Raw genomic sequence first — 22,590 nt, forward strand, 5'->3', positions numbered from 1 at the left:
CTTGTCCTACTGCATTTCACAGTAACCCACAGCCACAGCAACCTCTCTTTCCTTTTCATACCCAATGTCTCAGGCTTAGAGTATTCAACTAAGACCCGGTACTGTGTGCAACGTGCTCACATCAAAGTCCAGTTCGTATGTCACAGCAGTGGCTTCTCCAGGGCTTAGTTGTCCTGTGCGTCTAGCTGTCCCCTTCCTAGACAGGGCAGGTGCAAGGTCAGTCTGGCACTACAGACTCTTCTCTTGGGGAAGGGCTGTGTCCCGCTGGTCAGTCCTCAGTATAGAAGGATTTTAATCCAGCAACATGGTCAGTCTGGCTGGAACACAGACATGCCCTTAGCACACTCCTCTAATCTCCCTGGCTGGGATACAGATACCTAAGTACACACCTTTAATCCCAAACAATGAAGGTAGTTTGCAGAAGGAAGCACCCATGTTTGAAAGTGTTGTCTAACTGAGTGGCAAAGTAATGAATCAGAAAGATTTAACAGAATAGGATATGCCCAACTCTAATGAGAACCGAGAGGAGAGGAAGGTAACGTAAGAGAGAGTAGCATGCGTGCATGCACACACACACACACACACACACACACACACACACACACACACACGCAGATCGATCTATCTATCTGTCTGTCTGTCTGTCTATCTATCTGTCTGTCTATCTAGAGAGTTGTATAGAGACAGATTTCAGAGACAAAAACCAAGCTAGACCCAGGTGAAGACAGAAGAAGTCAGAGCATGAGAAGAAGCCAGAAGATTAGAGTGTATTGCCAAAGTTAGTATGAGGCCAAGCAGAGCAATTCAGTCAGGAGCTGAAGGAAGCATGTTTAAATCAGTCAGCAAGGAGAGGCGTTTGCTAGCTGAGTTGACCAGCCAGCCAGAATCAGAACGAACTAGAAAGGGTGAGCTTATTGAGCAATAAGTCTCACAGACTGGAAACATTCTAGCCCTAGATAGATTTTACTGAGGGTAGAAGCTTCCAGGAGTAGGCCTAGGTTAGCAGCCAGAAATTACCTCAGGTGAATAAAACTTACATTCACACCCCAAGAGGCCCTTCCTCAGTCTATCAAAACCTGAGATCACCTGTGCCCACTGAGGTCCGACCGCCTGAGTGACACCTGCTGTCTGAGGCTCATCTCAGTCCATCTGACATCACTCTCCCTATTGTCTTCTTGTGGCCACTGCCTGTGGCTTAGTTCAGGTCGTCTCACCTATTGAAGTAACCCCATGACCTGGAGTCTGTCGACATATACTACCTTCTCTCCTGCTCCGGGGTGCCAACTCTGGAAAGCTTCTTTTCAGTCCCATATCTATTGCGTGTGGCTTTGGCATTGATGAGGTGCCCACGGCTGTGAGGTGGGACCCTTGCCGCTCCTTTCACTCTTGTCTCCTACTCCTCTGCTGCTGTTGTCTTCAGTACTGAACTGCTGTCATCTGAACACTCTCTGCTCTCCCAGGGCTGTGTGTCTGTGTCTGTGCTGTTTCTGCTACTTCCTTCCAACTACTGTGTGCTGCATGTAAGATACCTACCTACTATTGCCGTATACACTGAAGTTTCCAGAAAATAACCCCCTACCGCACGTTAACGTTTGCAGCTCCTGAGCTAAATTACTTTGTCTTCAGGTCCTGCTAAGTGTCCATTGCTCAGGTGCTCACCTCTCTGTTTGACCTAAATCCCTCTTTGTGACTCTTAGGTAAATCCTTTGGGACTGCACACAGAGACCGCAAGGTTCCACTAACCCTAATGCTATCATCTTATCATTAGCATTTGAAGCCTATAGCAGCGAATTCTCTGCTTTGCTATAACCGCCTATCACGATGCTCCCAGCAATGCATTTGAGAAGGGCCTTGATTTATTCCTTCCTTTGTTCTTTTTCCTCATGAAACTGTTTACGCTTGGGAGCACAGCACTTGAGCTGACTTAAATCCCTGCACCCAGGCCGTGGTTCCAGGATAAACCCTACTCCTTTTGAGACGAGAGCTATGGCTGACGTGAGGAGGAGATGGTTGGCCTTGGCTCAGCGTTTGCTCTTGGCAGCTTCCTCTGCCTCTGGATTTCCTTCACTGTTTCCTAACACCAGTTCTGTTCTTCGGATCTTGTCCTGACCTTCAAGCCCTGCCTCGAATGCTTCTTTAATTTCCTCAGCCTGGAGTCACTTCCTTTCTACTTCTCACCTTGCTTTGCTCACCGTGTTCACTTGCTTTGCAGTCAAATGTCTTCCTTTCTCCCTCCTAGAAGTGCGTGTGCTTGAGACCTGGGGCAGTGTGTTGCTATTGGTGATATCCCCACAGAACTCCAAAATTATGTTTTCCTTCTGGTGAGTTCTTAATGTCTGGATTACACTGCAATCAATCAGGCAGATTTTCAAGCGTAAAAGTGGGATTCATCTTAAGTTAGTCTTCCTTGGCCGTTCGCAGGCTACACTGTCTACCGGTCATGTTTACTTTTGGCTCTTGGTTTTCTCCAAAGAATTTGCCATACCCATCCTACAGCATGGTGCTGGTGATTTTTGTAATTTTTTAGCATAGCGCCAGGTGCCAGGTTGAGTCTACTGAGGGCATCGTTGCTCTGTGTTTTGTCTATTCCGTGGTAAGTCTACTTTCTTATACATCTTCGTCTAAAGATGTTGGCCAGGTGTTCGGATGGCCAGCATGTCCATGGCCAGGGCCAGCAGGTGGCCATTAGCAGGATGCTGTGTGCCTGGCTGTGAGAGGTGATGGGCTCTGCTTGGCTCTTTCTATTTCAATGCGTTGCCTAACTGGAGGAAAGTATGGTACCCGCCTCTGTGGCGGAGATGAGTACACACCTTCCCCAGGTCACTGCGATGTTACAGAAGAAAGCAGCTCTAGCTCAGTAGTGCTCGGCTGACCTGCCGTAGACTCCAGTGTCCTCATGCATTTGAGGGGTACCTTCTGGTCCCCTCGTCTCCTTCAGTGTCTCGTCTAAGGTTCCCTCTTGGTAAAACCTGTGTCGAGAGTTTCAGCTGTGCTTATGAGACACTGAGCTGGAGGCATCCACATGGAGATGGTTGTGTCTCACTGAGCTGGCACTGCCAAGGCTGCAGCCATCATGGAAGGATTCCTCCTCACTGTACCTCACTGTAAGCAGGCACTGTAAAAGTCTCAGCCATCTTGGAAGGATTCCTCCTCACTGTAAGCTGACACTGTAACAGGTCCCAGCCATCCTGAAATGACTGTGTCTCACTGTAAGGTGACACTGTAACAGGGCCCAGCCATCCTGGAATGACTGTGTCTCACTGTAAGGTGACACTGTAACAGGCCGCAGCCATCGTGGAATGACTGTGTCTCACTGTAAGGTGACACTGTAACAGGGCCCAGCCATCCTGGAATGACTGTGTCTCACTGTAAGGTGACACTGTAACAGGTCTCAGCCATCTTGGAAGGATTCCTCCTCACTGTAAGCTGGCACTGTAACAGGCCGCAGCCATCTTGGAAGGATTCCTCCTCACTGTAAGCTGGCACTGTAACAGGTCCCAGCCATCTTGGAAGGATTCCTCCTCACTGTAAGCTGGCACTGTAACAGGCCGCAGCCATCTTGGAAGGATTTCTCCTCACTGTAAGCTGGCACTGTAACAGGCCGCAGCCATCTTGGAAGGATTCCTCCTCACTGTAAGCTGGCACTGTAACAGGTCCCAGCCATCTTGGAAGGATTCCTCCTCACTGTAAGCTGGCACTGTAACAGGTCTCAGCCATCTTGGAAGGATTCCTCCTCACTGTAAGCTGGCACTGTAACAGGTCTCAGCCATCTTGGAAGGATTCCTCCTCACTGTAAGCTGGCACTGTAACAGGCCGCAGCCATCTTGGAATGACAGTTGGATCTCTGCTGCATGTGTTTGTTGCTCTCTTTTCCAGAAGGGCGACCGGGTCTTCTGCTTTAGCACAGTCTCTGGTGGCTACGCAGAATTCGCTCTTTCGGCAGATAACACCACCTACCCCCTGCCCGAGACACTGGACTTCAGGCAGGGGGCTGCCCTGGGGATTCCGTACTTCACGGCCTGCCGAGCTCTGTTCCACAGGTGAGGTGCACTCTGAGATCACAGCCTCTCCGCCTGGACTGTGGCTGCTTACTGCTAGCCGTTAGTGAACAAGCATTTCGGGTCATGCCAGTCACAGAGGGGACAGAAGTTTGATCATTTGAGAAGAAAGAGGAAATTAGTCCCTTGAATGAAGATCATTTTCTCAAAAAAATGAGAGTCAGGAAGGAGATAGAAGATTCTGAGGAAAATACGTATCTTTGTCTTAGTCACAGTTTTATTGTTGTCAAGAGAAGCCATGACCATGGCAACTCTTAACAGAGAAAGCATTTAATTGGGGCTGGCTTACAGTTTAGGAGGCTTGGTATTATCAGCATAGCAGAGAACGAGGCAGAGGTGACACTGAAGAAGCGGCTAAGAGTGACATCCTGATGCACAGCAGGGAGAATGAGCCTGGGCCTGGCTTGGGCTCTTCAAATCTCCATGTCCAACCCTATAACATTTCCTCCTCCGCTGAGGCCACACCTCCTAATCCGTATAATCCTGTCAAACAGTGCCTCTCCCTAAGGATTAAGCCTTCAAGCATAGCATGGGGACTGGGGAACATTCTTTTGTTGTTTTTGTTTTTTTGAGAGAGGTTTCTCTGTACAGCCTTGTCTATCCTGGAACTCATTCTGTAGGCCAGACTGGCCTCAAACTCAGAGCCCCACCTGCCTCTGCCTCCTGAGTTCTGGGATTTAAGATTGTGCACTACCACCTGGCTAGGGGGCCATTCTTATTCAAACCACCAAAGTCTTACTTTTCTATTACTGTGATAGGACCCCATGACCAAGTGACATAGAAAAGAAAGAGGGTATATTGTATATATCGGCCTCAGAGAGCGAGCTGTGGCCATTATGGTGCAAGCATGGCAGCAGGCCATAGGCCTGGTGCTGGAGCAGCTGGAGCAGTATTTGAGAGCTTACATCTGAACCACAGCCATGGGGTGCGGGGTGGAGTGAGGGTGGAGGGGAAGGAGACAGAGTCAGGGAGAGAGAGAGAGAGAGAGAGAGAGAGAGAGTCAGAGAGAGAGAGAGACAGAGACAGAGAGCGACAGAGGGGGAGGGAGAGACAGAGACAGACAGAGATAGAGAGACAGAGAGATGGATTTTTTTTAAACTGTCACATCCACTCAGTGACACTTCTCTACCAGAGCCACACCTCCTAATCCTAAACAGTCCCCCCAAGTAGAGACCACAAATTCAAATCCATGAGCAGCTGTGGCCCGTTCTCCTTCAGAACCCCCAATACTAGAGGAGGTTTTTATTCACTTTCTTTTATTTGAAGGATCATCCAGACATGGCTGTGTTTAGAACTGAGAAGGGGATGCATTGGACGAATAGAGGGATAGAGTAGACCCCACACAGCATTTAAATGATAAACGGAGACAGTGAATATCCAAACACGAGTAAAGGGAAGGAAAGGACTCCAGTCCCAGGCGGTGATGGGCTTCAGAGTTTACAAAAGAAGCCCAGCCACGAGACCTAGAACAGTAAAGATGTAATTCTGGAAACATTTGTAGGCAGGAGACAGGATGTTAAAGAAGCCACTGGGAAGCCATGAGCAGGGACTCGGGACTTGGGGCTAGCATATTCCCTTCCAGAGTGAACTGGGTCCCCTCCCCACCCCCCAATGAGCCATCCACCATATCCCTGGGACGAGCTGGATCATAGTAAAATGCTCCCCAGAGTGACCTGCTGTCTGTTCCTAGCATGCAGGGTCTATGAATGTGTAGTGCAGCACAGTGAGAAGCCTGGGCATTTTAGGGCGTGGCCCGGGGGCCTTGGTGACTCAGACTGCACAGAGTTGATGTTTAGAGGCATGGAAAGGCAAAGACCACACTATTAGAACTGGTCAGAAGGACCCCACCCACTGTTACCTGGGCAACCCTGTTGCCTGGGCAACCCTGGACCACAGGATAATGACTGATTTGCAGCAAACCTGCCTGGGGACACTCTGGGGACAAATGGCCAAGAGGGACTCCAGTTCTGGTTCCACCAACACACAAGGACTGCAGCCTATGCATCATAGTGTGATCCCCGCACCCAACATGGCCCCAGGCAGGTGACACACCCAGTGGCATATCCTGAGTGGGTACTGCATGGACGGTTTGTGTCATTGCAGCTTTGGGGACCATCATTTGAGTCTTGGGGTGAGAGGATATTTGGCTTGTGTTAGGATGCAGCATGTGTTTGGGGGTTAACTGAAGCAAGGGTAGACATTCCTCACAGATGATGGGACGGCAGCTCTTGGTTCTTTGACGGAGAGCATGATGACGCCTCTGCTCTTTTCCTGCAGTGCCCGTGCTCGAGCTGGGGAAAGCGTTCTTGTTCACGGGGCCAGCGGAGGAGTGAGTATCTATAATTTCAAGTTGTACTCAAGTGAGTATGGAGTCACGGGTCTTACATGGTAGTTCTTGGAATCTCTGTATCTTTGAAGTTTCCAATTTTAAAAACTTAATCTCTGAGGAGTTCTTCCATGGACTCGGTGTGTTCGATCTTATCTCCCAGTGTAGCCCTCCCAACCTCATGCCCTTCTCCTCCTCCTCTTTTAAAATAACCCACTGTGTACAAAGTCAGTGGCACCCAGATGAGAATCCGTCTGCAGGAGCCCAGGGTGCTCTTCCTCCCCAGCAGCCATCAACTGACAGTGGCCTCCCTGGAGCAAGGCCTTGGGAGCTGGTCACCTGACCATGCTGGCCATCTGACATCGTACAGGATGAAGTCATTCTGAAGAGCCGCACCCCGACCCCCTTAGTGCCACGAAGCTTCTTCAGACGTAGGCTGCTGAGGCGAGTCCATGCCTGATGCTGTAGCCTTTCATGCTTAATCAACTCAGCAGATCGTCTCATAAAATATCAATGTGGTGGATTTTCCACCTGTGCTGGGAGTGCACCAAGACTGGCTTGCCTCTGCTTTCACGAGGCATGGTTCTTAGAATTATGTGGCATTTTAAGCTGTTTTAAACATTAACCGTAGTTGTTCTATATTCCCTTAGATAGCAAAGCAAACCTCTCAGCCCGTGAGCGGTCAGCTCCGCTCCTGTCTGCCAGGCTCCCTGGTGCGCCACCAACAGGTCACACTTTGATGGCAACCAAAAAGTGCACAGTATATAGCTGTGTCCTCAACACCATACCCCAAGGCTGAAAGTGTTAATGTTTAGTGGGGAAAGGACTGAGAACTCAGCACCTACACCCTCTAAGGAATCCCCAAGCAGAGCATTGTCAGAACCCTCAAGTAGGTACCTCACTGCTGATCCATCTCCAAGGAATGTGGAGGAGAAGTCAGAGTGGTGCATTCGGAATTTACTAAGCCAGCCCGGAGAGACTTGGAAATGTTGGTGACAAGATTTCCCATTTTTAAAACCAAGGGCTTGCGGAGTGATGGCTCACCTGCAGGTCAAGCCTCAGTACTGGGTGTTCTCGGGGGGTGGGGGGCATGGAAAGGAGTAACTCATTACCCAGCATGCCCCACGTGATGACAGTGTCATCCTGACAGTATGGCTCTGCCTCTGAAAGTGGCCAGGTAACTCAGGAAGTCAGACTACTCTGTCTCTTTAGACATGGACTTCCTTATTTCATATCTGGCTTCCTCGATGACTCAGAGATCAATCTGTAGGGATTTCACGCATCAGACTCTTTTAAACCAAAAAAGTCCAAAGTTGTCTCTGTAGGGCTTGAAACAACAGCTAAACTCATTGTTAACCATCTCCAAAGGCTGGTTTTGGATGAGTTAAATTTAACCTAATAACCGAAGGTCTGAAACACACATGTGTTTATTTAAATTGCTAAGGTTGTCTGAGAGCTCTATGCTCTGTAGAGAAGAGAGATGTTCGTACAGTGGAGAGAAGGTTTAGAGGAAATCCCTTTACACCCTGAAAAAGCCCTGCTACTTCAGAGGGATTGGTTCCCTTTTGAAAAGGTGAAATCCAAACTGTTGTTTTTCGGAGCTGGCCGAGTCTGCTAAATCCTGGCTGGCTGGGACAGGCTGGGGCCGGCATGTGAAGCACCCCTGATCCTCCTGCCCTATCAGAGGGAGACAGCACCGGCTTTTGCCTGGCTTCTGTTTGTACCTTCTGTATTCATTTAATCCACACTCCGGCTGGATTATGTTGTGGGTTTAAAGTGACATGGATTTGCGAATGCAGCCATTGTCCCAGTACATTGGTGGGAGAGTTTCACTTTAGTGTTCATGAAATAAATTGGAGAAAAATAATAGGCAGAAAATGCCATGTAATCTCTTGAAAAAATACCGTGAGTCTAATTGTTGGCAAGAAAATAGTAGCCAGAGTCCCTTAGAGAACTGAGAGACTGCTCTAAGGAGCCATTAGGTGATACGCTTGCATTAAGTCTGTGCCTTAAAATGTGATTTCATTAGATTCATCGTCTTAATAGAATGGTTAAGTCATTGGAGTCTATCGCAGTGACCCCATAGGACAGCGTTTCTCCTAATAGACGGCTGTGTCCTTCATTGATACCTGCATACCTGCCTTGGTTAGGTTACAGAAAGCCTGCCAGAGCCCCATCACTGCTTGGACCTGCAGTCCTTAGGGCTGCTTCACCCAGGAGAGCAGGGCTGCCCACGCTCCAGTGAGTCCCCTATTTTCCATTGTAATTGTTTTTGCTGTCTCACTCAGTTCCATTGACCTTCCCAACCAGGGCTTCTTCACTTTGTAAATTGAGGTTTTCCATTTACTTTGTGTGTCTGTGCAAGCCTGTGATGATCAGAGGACAATTTGCATGACTTGGTCCCCTGCCTCCACCAGATGGTTGCTGACTTTTGGCTTGGTGGAAGGCAGCCCAGCCTGCTGATCCCGTCAGTGTGTGTCGGTTAATGCTCTGTCTGAACTGCATTGGGTTAGAGCGTTCGGCTTTAACATGACAGTCTGATTGGGGAGGGGAACACACTCAGAGATGGCCTCTGGCCTCAACACGTGGACCGGGCACATACGCCAGCACATACACACGCACACACACAAAGAAACCTTGATTTTAAAAACTGCTAGTGAATTGCTGCCTCGAGTTTCATTGAAAAATAATGCACTAAGTTTTGGCTAAGGAGTAGAATAGAATTTTTAACCATTTCTGAAGTCGGCCTAAACATGTCTGCCACTTCAATATTCATATAATTTAATAAATATTACCTATTTATGTGAAATGTCATTACCCTTGATGCTCTTAAGGTCACAATAACGGGTCAGACTCTGAGACTACTGGTTCATGTGTATGTTTCATTGGCCTTTAATACCTAACATCATATGAAATCCAGTCAAGTGCAGTCCTGAGTAGAAAGTGTTGAAGAAGTCCTGGCCTGTAAGAGGAAATAACAGCCAAGCACAGCGGCTCACAGTCAGAATCCTAGCACATGCAGGGCCTGAGGCAGAGGATTACCATGAGTTCAGGCCAGCCTGGGCTACAAAATGAGTTTCTCAAAAGAAGAAATAGCTGACTCTGTATTTCTTTTCTTTTCAAGCAGTAAGTGCCTTCCTAAGTTTGACTCTGAATAAAACAGGCTACAATATGAAAACCTTAATACAAATCACCACTTTGTCCACACTTAGCGGGGTCTTTGTCTGTATGCAGGCCAGACTCCGGAGGTCAAAGCTGCTGGTGCTCCCTGGATGCTAAGGCTCTCCAGACCGCCATGGCTCTCTATGTGGGCCAGAGCCTTTACCTTGCTGTGGACCTTGGCCGTCCATCTCCATCGAGTCATGAGCTGGGTCTCTGAGCCATGCCATGCCTCTTTCTGCCTTTTGAACACCCAGAACATGTTCCCACCCTACCCATTTAGCCATCCCTGCCCTTTACCACCTGCACCCCCTTCTCCTCATTTCAACCCGGTAGCCTAGCCAGCCCCTCCCAACCTCTTTAACCCACTGCAGTTTAATTATTTTCCCAGTACTTTCTGTTAATTTCACTCACTTGTTAATTGACATTTATTACCTCTTTTCTCTTTAGAATGCATTTTTTTTTTTTTTAGCATTAAGTCCATGGGCACATTTCTAACTTACATGGTAGAGGCCTTATGCTTGTTATAAAGAATGTGTTATTTAATTGGTTAAGTAAAGCCAGGAAGGAGTATCAAGGCAGTCTTTAAAGACTGCACCTCCTGCACAAAGCACGTATTAACAAGTGTTCTGCTGCCCAGTGGTTACCTCTACAGTCTGGTTTGGCACTGCTCTGCCGACTTGCTCAAGGCCCCTGTATTTCGGAGCTTACAGGTCCCCATCAGCATAACACAGACAGTGCTGGAGACCTCAGCAAGCACTGGGAAGCCCTGAGCACAGCATAGGGAGACTGCGTCTTCAGGAGGGGTCAGCAGTTGGGCAGCAGTTCTCACCCTTCCTAGTACTGACGCTTTAATACAGTTCCTCATGTTGCAATGACCTCCAACCACAAAATTATTTTCATTGTTACCTTATAATTGTCATTTTACTGATGTTGTGAATTGTAATATAAATATGTGTGTTTTCTGATGGTCTTAGGTGACCATCAAGGGACCGTGACCCACACAAGTGGAGAACCACCACAGAAATGAGATCTGCAGTTCCCCCTAGGCACTGGAGGCTTCGAGGGAACATGGAGAATGTTTTGTTTTTCAGGTTGGATTAGCTACATGCCAGATTGCCAGAGCTCATGGCTTAAAGGTTTTGGGCACAGCTGGTTCTGAGGAAGGAAAAAAGCTTGTTCTGCAAAACGGAGCCCACGAAGTGTTTAATCACAAAGAAGCCAACTATATTGATAAAATCAAGGTAAAGTTTTCTGCAGAAGGTCAAACAGCGCTTCTGGGAGGTTCACTTGGCTTTAAAAATAAGACATTTCAACAGCTGCCGTCTTATGAGTTAACGTGATTTTGCCTAATAAATAACATTGTTTCTGTTTTCATGTCTGCATGTGCTCTCGTCCCCATACATGCTTTAACTGATTTAAAGGGACAGGCATCTAATTCTGCAAACTGTTGACATGCTTGTAATGCGTTGTGTATTAAATAAGATGGAGCCTTTCGAAATTCAATTGAAAGATCTCATTGTAAGTAGCTTGCAGCTACAAGGTGTTCACAGCGCAGCCATTAACGGTGTAAAAATCTCATTGCAGTCAAGGTTCCCAGAATTACAAACCAGATGCACCTATCCGGGAAAGATGCTGCTTGCCAATGGGGTCCTTGGGGAGGGTTATCACTATCCCACCTACGCCTGTGAGAACACTCAGTTATTGTCGCATATCATACCGTTCACACAGGATCCTACATGTCTGTCTGTCTGTCCGTCTGTCTGCCTGGCAAGTGCTCAGCTACTAACTTGTATGCAATGCGCACCTCAATCCTGAAGTCTCTATTTATATTTTCCTGATAATTAAATCAACACTCACTCCCTCACTCATCCCCAAAGGCACTTCCTTGAGGTGTAGGACAATGAGAATTTACCAGGCATGGAGTGCTTTATAGAGGCCATTATCCAAGGAGGAAGAATGTATGGATGGATTTATTTCCACCATACCATTTGGCCCAAGTCACCAGTCAGGGCTCTGATCTGTGCCGGCTGGCCCCTGGTGCTCACTCCTGATGCTGCTCCAGGGTAGGTCTGAGCTGGGAGAAGACTGGTTACTGGGTAAAGCTGCTGCTCATTTCTCCAGCATCAGATCTTGGGCCACGAGGGTGACTCCTTCACTTCCCTGCTACCTTCTTTTTTGTCTTGTTCTCAACACCTTCTCCAGGCCTCTTCCCCCTCTCTCCTCTTCCCTTCCTTTACTGCCTAAATCTAGGAACCCTGGGCACTCACTGCTCTCCTGCCCCCTCTCTCCCAGTGCAGTTCCGCCTGTGTGTACTCTGACATTCACAGAGCCTGCGTCTCTGGTGAGTGAGAGTCCTTACGTCCAGGCTGCTCCCTGTCTGTCCTCATCCTCAGGAGCATCTTGATTGGATCTCCTTGAAACTGGCTGTCTTCCTGCACACTGACTTCACTGCTAACCTCCTCCTCCTTCACGTGATTACACGTTCTGTGTCTGTGTGTCTGTGTGTCTGTGTCTCTGTGTCTGTATGCCCTCTGTTGACTCTGTGACCTGAGTTCCATCTCTGTGTCACTGGCCTAGCAGTCCCTGGCACTTACCTGTTGCCCTGGCAGGAGCCCTTTTATCATTGTCTATATCTGTTTTCAAATTTTGTGTAAGTGTGTGTGTGTGTGTGGTGCACGTGTGCATGCATGTATGTGTATGTGTGTGTGCACCTGTGCATGGATGTGTGTGTGTGTGTGGTGCACGTGTGCATGTATGTGTATGTGCGTGTGCACCTGTGCATGGATGTGTGTGTGTGTGTGGTGCATGTGTGCATGCATGTATGTGTATGTACGTGTGCACCTGTGCATGGATGTGTGTGTGTGTGTGTGTGTGGTGCACGTGTGCATGTATGTATGTGTATGTGCGTGTGCATCTGTGCATGGATGTGTGGAGGACAGGGGTTCACCCTGGTGTCGTCCTTTGGTATACCTTCCACCTGATATTGTGTGACAAGGCCTCTCCGTGAGCCTGGAGTTCACCATTCCCTGTAGACTGCCTGGCCCTCAAGACTAGGATTTACACATCTCTGCTCCCAGCCAGCTCTGGGATTCCAGCTTCTTCTGTGGTGCTGGATCTGCAGAAGCCTGTGTGTGGACAGGGACTATACCCTGAGCCATCTCTGCATAAACCTATTTTGTGCCCATTTAAATCAGCCTCTCCCTGCTGCCCTCCAAGTCACCCCTTTACTCCGCCAGTCTCGCTCCAGACAAGCGTCTTTCAAGTTGTTGCTGTCATCTGTTACTTAAGCCTCTGATTCCCCTGTCCTGAGAGTGTTACTGAGCACAGAGTCGCTCTGTCTTCTCTGTTCCCAGAGATGTCTGTCCCTTTAAATACTTGTATCAAGAAATAACTGGAGTGGAACTCTGTTCAAAGAGGAATTTTAACTTCCCTGTCTGTTATTGAGCTTCTAGTGCCTAAAACACTGAATTAATGAAAAATAGAACCAAACCAGAACCCAGACGCTGAGTTCTTTACCCAACATGCTGTTCAGTATGGTTTGCGGTCTGTCACGGTTCCTCCCCACAGTGCTGAGGAGTGAGGAAGTTTTCCCCAAAGGCTCTTGTATGCCCTTTTCCTTCACCTTCCTTCTCTTGTCAAAGGGACTCCTTTTTATCCTTCAGGTCATTTCCTCTGAGGAACTTTCTTTGACCAGTGTAGGCAATGACATTTAACTCTTTCCTTCTGTGACTCTCGCTGTAACTCACTTCTGCTGACACAGTACGGACCATTACATCAAAGCTGTGCTTATAGGATTTCCGTCCTGATTCCTATTTTTAAGTGCCCTACAACTGTTTGTGGTAAAAATAAAAAAGGGGCGGAACTGGTTCCCTCACATACGTGGTCGAGCTCTTTCACTAGTTCTGGCTCCGTCGAGCCATTTGAACTAGCGCTAATTTATTTTAGATTAGTATCTCCCGGCAGCTCTCTGCTAGCCTTGAACTCTCTGGTTCCAGCAGCCCAGCAAAATCAAGGTTCTAGAAGTCCAGCAGGGGCTGGATTGGAATCCTCCTCCTCTGTCTCCATCTTCCTCCTTCGCTCCTCCTCCTCCCTCCCTAGATTTTTCCTGCCTACCCTTCCTTCTCATTCAATGATAGGCTTTGCCTTATCCTGGACCCACCTTGCTGTATAATGACATCATCCTACATACACCCATTCTACATCTATTACAATGCCTGGTTTGAATACTCATTACTTATACTGTAATAAAAATCTAATATAAAATAATCATAACATTGCTGGATCTTCAAGAACCAGTTTAAAACGTAGAGAACCAACACCCAACAGTGCAGACAGAAAGAATTAGTATATCAAGCAAATGATAAACCACCTATAACACAATATGTACACAGGCAGAAATACACACCACACCCACCCACAAGTACACACCTACAGCCCCCAACCCACACACAGGTACCACCCACGCACGCACACACACACACACACACACACACACACACGCACGCACACATGCACACACTCACACTAATCCATACAGATTTGACCCATTTATGCTAGCTCATCCAGTGTTTCTAAGTGTGCACCGCAGAGAGTGTGGCTGGCTGCTTTGTAATGAGATTATTTTAACGCTGCGCTGTTGGTTTTGGTGTTAGTTTAGAGGAGCGGTTTCACTGCCTCTCACCTTCATCTTGTTCTTATCACGCAGACGTCTGCTGGTGACAAGGGCGTTGATGTGATTATTGAGATGCTGGCGAACAAGAACCTCAGCAATGACCTGAAGCTCCTGTCCTGCGGAGGGCGGGTCATTGTAAGTATGACTCCCCTGCACCTTGAATCCCACCAGCGGTCGACCCCGTTCCACAGCCACCTTCCACTGTGTGCCTGTTGTTTCCACGATAGGTCGTTGGCTGTAGAGGTTCCATTGAGATAAACCCAAGGGACACCATGGCCAAAGAGACGAGTATAATCGGAGTCTCTCTCTTTTCATCCACCAAGGTAAGGAAGGGGTGGTTCTGATTGTGCAGGTCAGCAGATTGACAGTTGAAGTCCATGTTAAACTTGGTCATCTGACTGGAGAGGTGGACACCAGTTAGTCCCTGCATGGTTCGAGAGAGCAGCGGTACGGAGAGGGAGCACTAGTCGCAGCTATTTCAAGATGGTATTTCGTATACTAACACTGTCCCAGGCATATGTGAATGACAGAGAGTTAAAGCGTGGTCTGAGGAAACTGTCAAATCTTCATATTTGCAGGAGGACCTTTCTGGTCCTGCCACGAAACAACTACAGTCACACACTTTTGTTTTTCCAATCCCTCTCCTCTAGGAGGAATTCCAGCAATTCGCAGGCATCCTCCAAGCAGGAATAGAAAAAGGTTGGGTGAAACCTGTGATAGGTTCTGAGTATCCACTGGAGAAGGCGGCCCAGGCCCATGAAGACATCATTCACAGCAGTGGGAAGATGGGGAAAATGATTCTCCTCTTATGAGACCAGCTGTTCCTGGGGATGCCTGTGTCAGTGGGACTCCTCCTTCTCCAAGTCGCTGCTGCACCATCTTTAATCAGTGTTCATTTGATTGAGGTTCATGTATTAAAAACACAGCTTTAGGGAGGAGACCCAGTGGAGTGATGTGTCCAGTGTGGTACTGGCATGCATCACAAAACTCTTGTTCCTTTTTCTTCGTTTTCATTCTTTGGTTGGATATTTTTGTTTTATTTTTGAGACAGAATCATTCTCCATAGTTCATGCTGGCCTTGAACTCATGGTGGTCTTTCTGCCTCAGCTTGGAAGTGCTGGGATTTTAGTCATGCACTATCACACACAGATTCATCTCACACCTTCTTGTCTGATTAGCTTCATTCATACCTTTGAATAAAATGTACAAGTTCAAAATAGTCCTCTACTGATCGCCCCTGGCTTCCAAGCCTGCTCCCCTTTAGGTAGTCACCTGACCCCTCAGCCATGGCTGCCGTGGGCCCTGAAGGATTTCTGGACTGAAAAACATGCTTTTAAAACTAATGTCATCTCAGTCTGTAAGCCCTGGGGAAGGGCAAAAATGAGCAACACCTACGGGAAAACCTACCAGTCAGTTTTCCTCACATTTCCGAGAATATCAGAATACTCACTGCATGCTGGTCACCAACCACCCCTGCTTTGGGAGGTCAGCAACCTGATCCTGAGTCAGCGGCATTCAGTACCATCACCCATTAAATGCTTCATGGTCGTTTACAGTTATTGGTATATATGACACGTCTCATAGTTTTACTTAAAATTGTAAGTTCACAAATTTAGCACTTTAAAAACTGTCTGCTTTGGTTTGCATAGTATCTTAGCCTGGAGTAAATTCTGTGGAATGCTGAAGCCATGTCTGTCTCGTGTATGTAGGACAGGCCTCATTCCTGCGTAGCTCCTGACCCCGTGGCTGCTTCTTACACCTGCTCTGTGCTGGAATTCTTTTAGCCTAAATAGAAGGACAACCTCTTAGAAATCTCACACCAGCATTATGTCCAAGGAGATGGTGGACAGTTACTTGCTTTTGGTGTGTTTTTTCTTCAAATGAACACATCCTCCGGTTCCCACATTTTACCGTTTCCACTGTTTCTCTATCCCCCACTTTCCACACCCTCCTGTTTCTTGTTACCTTGTGTGGCTGGTTGCCTTGTTTCATTCGTTCTGCAGAATGAGTTTGTAGTCTGAACATGGCCCCTGCTAGGTAGTGAGACGAAATCATTCTTCATGCAGTTGGGGGATGGTCACTGATGGCTTGAGGTATGTGCTGTGACCACAGTGATTTGCTAATAGCATGGACTGTGTCCAGCTACTGTTTATCTTACTGGTTAACTGTCTTGTAAAATAACATTTTAGCAAAGTTTTAGGAAGACTAAGTCATGTATCCTTAGAGTAGGATTGTATGCCCTTCCTAAAATGGAGGGTTCTTTCTTGTGTAAAAAGATAAAGAGGTGATGATTGTATGGACTCTTGATCTGTTTGCACACCTGCCTTGTGAATGGGAGCTAACACACACAGACCCCATGAACAGTTTGATCTGTTTACACACTTGCCTTGTGAATGGGAGCTAACACACACAGATCCCATGCTACTTCACAGTCACTGGTCTAAACAAGTTACTTTGGAGGGCAAAACTAGCCACTTTGGGTTAATTGGCAGATTTGGCATGCCACAGCATGGGGTGTGTTTCTGTGTGGATCTCCCTGTAATCCTGGCTATAGATCTGCCCCAACTTCTGGCCCACTGCAGTCTGCTGTTTAGGGCTTGCTTAAGGTTCATGGCTTAGGTCACTATAGCTGTCCTCAATGAAAGGCAGATGGTGATTGTTTCTGGATTTCTGTTCTTAGGTTCTTTGAGTTCTGTGCCTAAGCCTTGAGGTAGAGAAGTGAAAAGCAAGCCTCGTTCCTGCAAACTCAGAGCCAGGAGCCTGGAGTGGAGCTGAGTTCTGTTTATTTGCTTGCTTGCTTGTTTGTTTGCTGGTTATTGGTACAAAAATTCAAGCTCTTTCCTCTCAAGGTCTTTGGTTTTTCTAACTTACTATTCCTGTGCCTTCCATAGTTGTTGAACTGCCTACCGTCCAGCTGCACTCTGCCTGGGTTCTTCTCCTCCCCACCCCCCAACCTGTTCATCATTCTTGCCTGGCTTCCCTTGTTTGCTGGGTGGACAGTCATCAGTGAACATCAGTCTGTTCATCGTTAACTCAGCAGCCATCAAGTATTAGTTTGGAAAGTCACTGTGTTATAATCTGAGGTGACAAAGATACATAAAACACGGTCAATGTCCCTGGCTGCATTTTGGAATGGGGATATGACCCTGGGAAGTATTTTCCACAATTGGTGTGTGTGTGTGTGTGTGTGTGTGTGTGTGTGTGTGTGTGTGTGTGTGTGTATTTGTCATGGGTCTCCAGAGAAACATTATCAACAAGACGTATATTAAGAGGATTGTTTGAAGCAATTCCCTCAAGTAGTTATAGGAGTTGATGTGTCAGAGCCAGCAGGATAGAAATGTAGGTTGGAGTTTTTACTTTGGAGTCTGAGTCAGAATTCTCTCTGTGAAACTTCAGGGTTTTGTTTGTTTTTTGTTTTTGTTTTTGTTTTGGTTTTTTTTGTGATTAAATCTTTTAACGAGTTGGAAAGGCCTCCCTTGTACTATTGAGAGGGTTACTATAATTACTATAGTTACTATAGAGTTACTATAATTACTTTGTACACAGATAAACAGAGCATGAACATGGAACCAACCACCACAAGGAACACGGGGACACCGGGCAGTCACATTACGATGTGGAAGTTCTACCTGTGCATTTAAGTCTTCTTATGTTCCTTTCATCTATTTATGTCTCTTGGGCCATAGAACCAGGGTTGAGGACCACCTTAGCTATGTCTGAAAGGGAAAGAAAACCAAGAAACATTTCCTAATGTCCTTAAGTAAGCATTAAAGCAAGAAATTGCATGTGACCCTGGGATGCCCACGGTTCTCAGGGTAAAGAGCTGTTTTCTGTACTAGGAAACTTCCAAGAATAGCAAAGCCTGTCAGGTCAGTCTGACCTGACTTAGCGTCCTTGGTCAGCTGCATCCCAAAGCAACAGAGCACCCCAGCACAACTCAGCCATCTCTAATAATGCCAATTTTCAGTACCATGCTTTCAAAAACGCCATTTCAAATTCTATTTTTATTTATTTTGTTTTTATTACTTCATGGAGCCCATATTTTGAGAACGTCTTATGTCCAAGGAAAAGTGTACAAAAAAGAACCCATTTCTCCTGTCCCAGTCCCTGCTCCTGGGACGACGAGTCTGACATTATTTATTATTGCCTAGGCCATAAGCTTTGGCTCATCCCCTGAGTAGCTCAGAATTCACTTAACCCACTCGCACTTTTCTATGTCTACCACTTGGTTAGTTACCTCTCCTTCAGTCCTGACCTGCTTCTTCCTTAGTGAAAGTCTTCCTTGGTGTCTCCAGTGTCTTGCTCAAATCTCTCCTTATTTTAACCTGAGTTCTGCTACCTGCTGGTTTACGTCTTTCCCCCTCAAGTTCCCTTGAATCTCCTTTATATACTCTCACTTTTTCTCAGAATCTTCTGTCTCCTGACCAGTGTCCTACCTCCTATTTTTCTGCCTCAGTTCATTGGTCACCAGCTTTTTTTATTGACAGGGGATGTCTATAAGAGATGGAAAAGGCATAAGGAGTGTTATGTCATAGAAACCTCTGTTCACTGTTGACCGTCATTGACTGGTAGGGCATCCATGATGGTTTCTGTGTGTCCCTGACACGGATTCGCAGAACATTGCGTGATACAAGTACTCATTGGATGTCTGCTGTAACAGGAAGAATCTCCTCCAGGCAATCTCAGTCTAAGCACTCAGAGATACCAGGAGAAACTTGTTACTTCTCTGTGAGTATATGGCAGGACCTTAGCCAATGTTTATGAAGTCTCCCCTGGCAGACATATTCCAGTTCTTAGAAGGGACAGGGGACATTGTCATAATCTAGTCTCCAAGACCATCCTAGGGTAGTCTTCTCCTAGGAGTCTCCAAAGAGATATAATAAAACAACAAGAACTCCTGGTCTACTGTTCTCAGCTGTGCATGAAAACTACCTACAAAGATTATAGTGATAGAAACTAGAGAGACACACACCACCATCCACTGGGAGTTTCTGAGTCCATCCTTGATTCGCTGAGCTAAATTAGGTAGGAAGAAGTCTAAAATCAGCCATCGTCTCGAACTCAGGTCACAGAAGCTATACCACCTGGAAAACCACGTCCTATTGCCTGCTCAAAGGTCATCTGAGAGGAGTTGCTGATGTCAGTGCCAGGCCACTGTATCCATCAAGTCCTTCTTCCTACACTTTAGAATCAACTCCCAAAGGAGTTGCATGGGCGCCTGCTGTGTGACCCAGAGGTCCATGTGTCAACTGCCTGTTTGGTCCTCTGCTAATACCTAGAGGTGGCAGAACTTTGAGTAGGTAGAGCTGCTAGGAGCTTCTCAGTCACAGTCTGTACTTTTCAAGGGGACTGTGGGATGTTATCCTCTTCCTCTTATAAGGTGTTTGGGCTTCATCTACCACGTGATTCTACCATGATGAGCTCTCAGGCCACAGGGCCCAGAGCCTGAACTCGACTGTTCATGGACTGGATTCTTCAAAATGGATCTCCAAGGAAACCTTTTATATATGAGGAATAGAAAAGCTTTATTTTAGTACACTGTCTCAGGTGTTAACAGGAATGGTAAGCTCATCAATCTAGATTGGCAGTCGCCTCCCAGAAAATACTTTGCAAATGAATTGCACGAAGATGTTGATTGGATGGTCCCTGTGTTGGTTGCATCACAGACTGGAAGAAACCACACTTCCAAAATAAGTAATTTCTGACTATCAAAGCCAGATGATCCAAAACCAGAAGTCCTTGCTACTGGGGAATCTCCTATAGACAAGAAGGGGGTAGAGGGCATATGAGTATGCAACCCTGACCCAGTAAGATCAGGATTCAGAAAGACAGAAGACCCAGCTTTAAATGCCAGATGTATCACTAACCAGCTCTGGAACTGGAAGCAATAAGTTAATAATTTAATTAAGCAATAAGTTAATAATAAAGATCCTCAATTTGGTAATATGCAGCATAGGTGGGAGTTAAGAATTTAAGAATTTGCCATGTAATCTTTCACAGTCTGCCATACAAAAAGATAATGTTTAAATGATGCTCAATTTTCAGTATCCAAGAGGAAAGGGTTTATTGAGCAAAAAGGAGAGGAGTGAAGATCAACCTGAAATGTGTAAAAGGAATGAATGAGTGAATGAAAAGAAAGAAAGAAGTGAAAATAATCTGAGAACACTTTTTATAATATAGAAAATACTTGGTAACCCTCCCCTCAAACAAAACAAAACAAAACAATTGGAGCAAAAAAAGATTGAAAAGAAATTTGACAGAAGGAGCAGCAAACCTTGAATTACGGTAATGGAGGAAGTGCTTGTGAGGGTGGGGAATTCGGAGGAGGGCAAGGCTGCAATTGGGACCTGAAGTAAATAAGTAAATTAATTAAGGGGAGGAAGTCCTTTATACTCAAAATATACCTCCAATGACCCAATATTATTCCCTCCACAGGAAGTTCTCCTGGAGAGACAGGGATATCTATAAAGACATATGTGATTTTTTTCATCCTAACCATACTAATTGTACAATACTGGAAACAACCAAATTTCCAATCACCCGAGTGATTAGCATACTATTACAACTACACAGGACAGGTATTGTCCAACAAAAACATACCCTAGGAAATGAGAAAAACAATTAAATAAAAATGTCCTGAGCTAAAAAACAGAGTAGTCTATCACCCATGGGACTAATTATGTTTATGAAAAACACTGCTGGTGGTGAGAGATATACTTTAAGGTTGTTAAAATTCACATAATTAGATTTGGATGTGTTTTAGTTCTTTTTTTATGCTATGACAAAAGGCCTGACAAAAACAACTTATGGAAGAAAGGGCTTCTAGCTCACGGTTTGAAATGCACAGTCTTGTGGCTCACAGGTTGAAGGACAGTCTGCTGGCTCACAGTTTGAAGTACACAGTCTACTGGCTCATGGTTTGAAGTGTACAGTCTTGTGGCTCACAGTTTGAAGTGCATAGTCTTGTGGCTCTCAGTTTGAAGTGCAGTCTTCTGGCTGGTGGTTTGAAGTGCACAGTCTTCTGGCTCATAATTTGCAGTGCACAGTTTGCTAGCTCAAGGTTTGAAGTACAGTGTTGTGGTTCAAAATTTGAAGTGCACAATCTTCATGACTAGAAAAGGCTTGTGAGGCTGGTGTGCCATGTTTGGCATATTTTCTGCACAGTTGGGAAGCAAAGAAAAAAATGCTGGCACTAATTTCCCCTTTCTTCAGTCTAGGCACCCTGCTCATATGCATGGTAGGTCTTTCCTCCTTAAGTTAAGTCTGCATGGAAACCCCTTCACAGATATGCCTAAAAGTGTATTTCTTGGTAACTTTAAACCTTGTCAAGTGAACAATGAAGTTAGCCATCAAGAACACAGAGCTTATTACATGATTCAGAATATGGAAACTGCGAGAGGAGAAACAGGAAAAGTTAATGAGTTCAAAATGTGACTGATGAGAGAATAAACTCATAAAAATCTATAATGATCACTTAGAGAATATGGAAGAACACATGGTTGCAACATTACTGTTGTAATGAAAATATAAATAACCAAATTTATAAGAAACATACTGGGTCTTTAGAAAGGGAACTGCGAGATTCTCCTGAAGCATAAAGAAATAATCAAAAAAGGTTTCTTAGCCAAATTGCTATGAGGAGTCTCCCTTTGTGCTCTCAAACTTCAAAGTAAATTATAACAAGATCTCAGGACACTTTTTTAGACCCTTTGTCAAATATTTAAAAGGTTTTTAGAAGAAAAATGACAAACATAAAAGTCAGAAAATAACTAACTGAACTTTTAAAGACTGAGGGACTTTTAAAAGTTGGAATGTGTTTGATATTGTGATGTTAATATTAACATGAAATCTTGGGGGTAAACAAAAAAGGAAAGGTTACGGTTTAATAATGATGTATTTGTGTGACTAGAGGACTGATTAATTTTGTGACAACTTGACATAGCTTGCGTCATTTTGGAAGAGGGAACTTTAAGTGAGAAAATGCCTGCATAAGACTGGTCTATTAGCAAGTTTGTGGGGGATGGGGGTTTCTTGATTAATGATAGCTATTGGTGGGCCCAGCCCACTCTGAGTTTACTATCACTGGACAGGTGATCTTGGGTTATATTAAGTAATCTGGGAAGCCATGAGCAGAAAACCAGTATGCAGTACTCCTCCATGGCCTCTTGACTTCCCAATTCCAAGTTCTTGTTTCAGTTTCTATCCTGATTTCCTTTCAGGAGGACTACAAGCTGTAGATAAACAAACTCTTATTCAAGTTGTTTTAGTGATGGTCTTTATCCCAGTGATAAAAAATCTAAGACAATTATTTTGTTGTTTTTAATTTTTGTTTTAAAATAGCAAATGTCATTTTCAAGATTTTGTTTTATCTC

The 22,590-nt window shown here is 45.8% G+C and overlaps 1 protein-coding gene across 3 annotated transcripts in view; it reads left to right on the plus strand.

Annotated features, from left to right (window-relative positions):
- Cryz (crystallin zeta) overlaps positions 1 to 15,903 on the plus strand; it is a 27,766-nt gene extending 11,863 nt beyond the window's left edge. Inside the window, exons 5-10 of one of the 3 annotated variants that reach the window (XM_006233520.5) lie at positions 3,877 to 4,040; positions 6,336 to 6,387; positions 10,638 to 10,787; positions 14,252 to 14,353; positions 14,446 to 14,541; positions 14,869 to 15,903. In XM_006233520.5, coding sequence (XP_006233582.1) covers positions 3,877 to 4,040; positions 6,336 to 6,387; positions 10,638 to 10,787; positions 14,252 to 14,353; positions 14,446 to 14,541; positions 14,869 to 15,030 — 726 coding nt within the window. In that variant the 3' untranslated portion in view covers positions 15,031 to 15,903. 3 annotated transcript variants of the gene reach the window in all.
- Positions 15,904 to 22,590: the final 6,687 nt, after the last annotated feature.

This window comes from Rattus norvegicus, chromosome 2 (assembly GCF_036323735.1).
Source record: "Rattus norvegicus strain BN/NHsdMcwi chromosome 2, GRCr8, whole genome shotgun sequence".
Classification (NCBI taxonomy): Eukaryota; Metazoa; Chordata; class Mammalia; order Rodentia; family Muridae; genus Rattus; species Rattus norvegicus.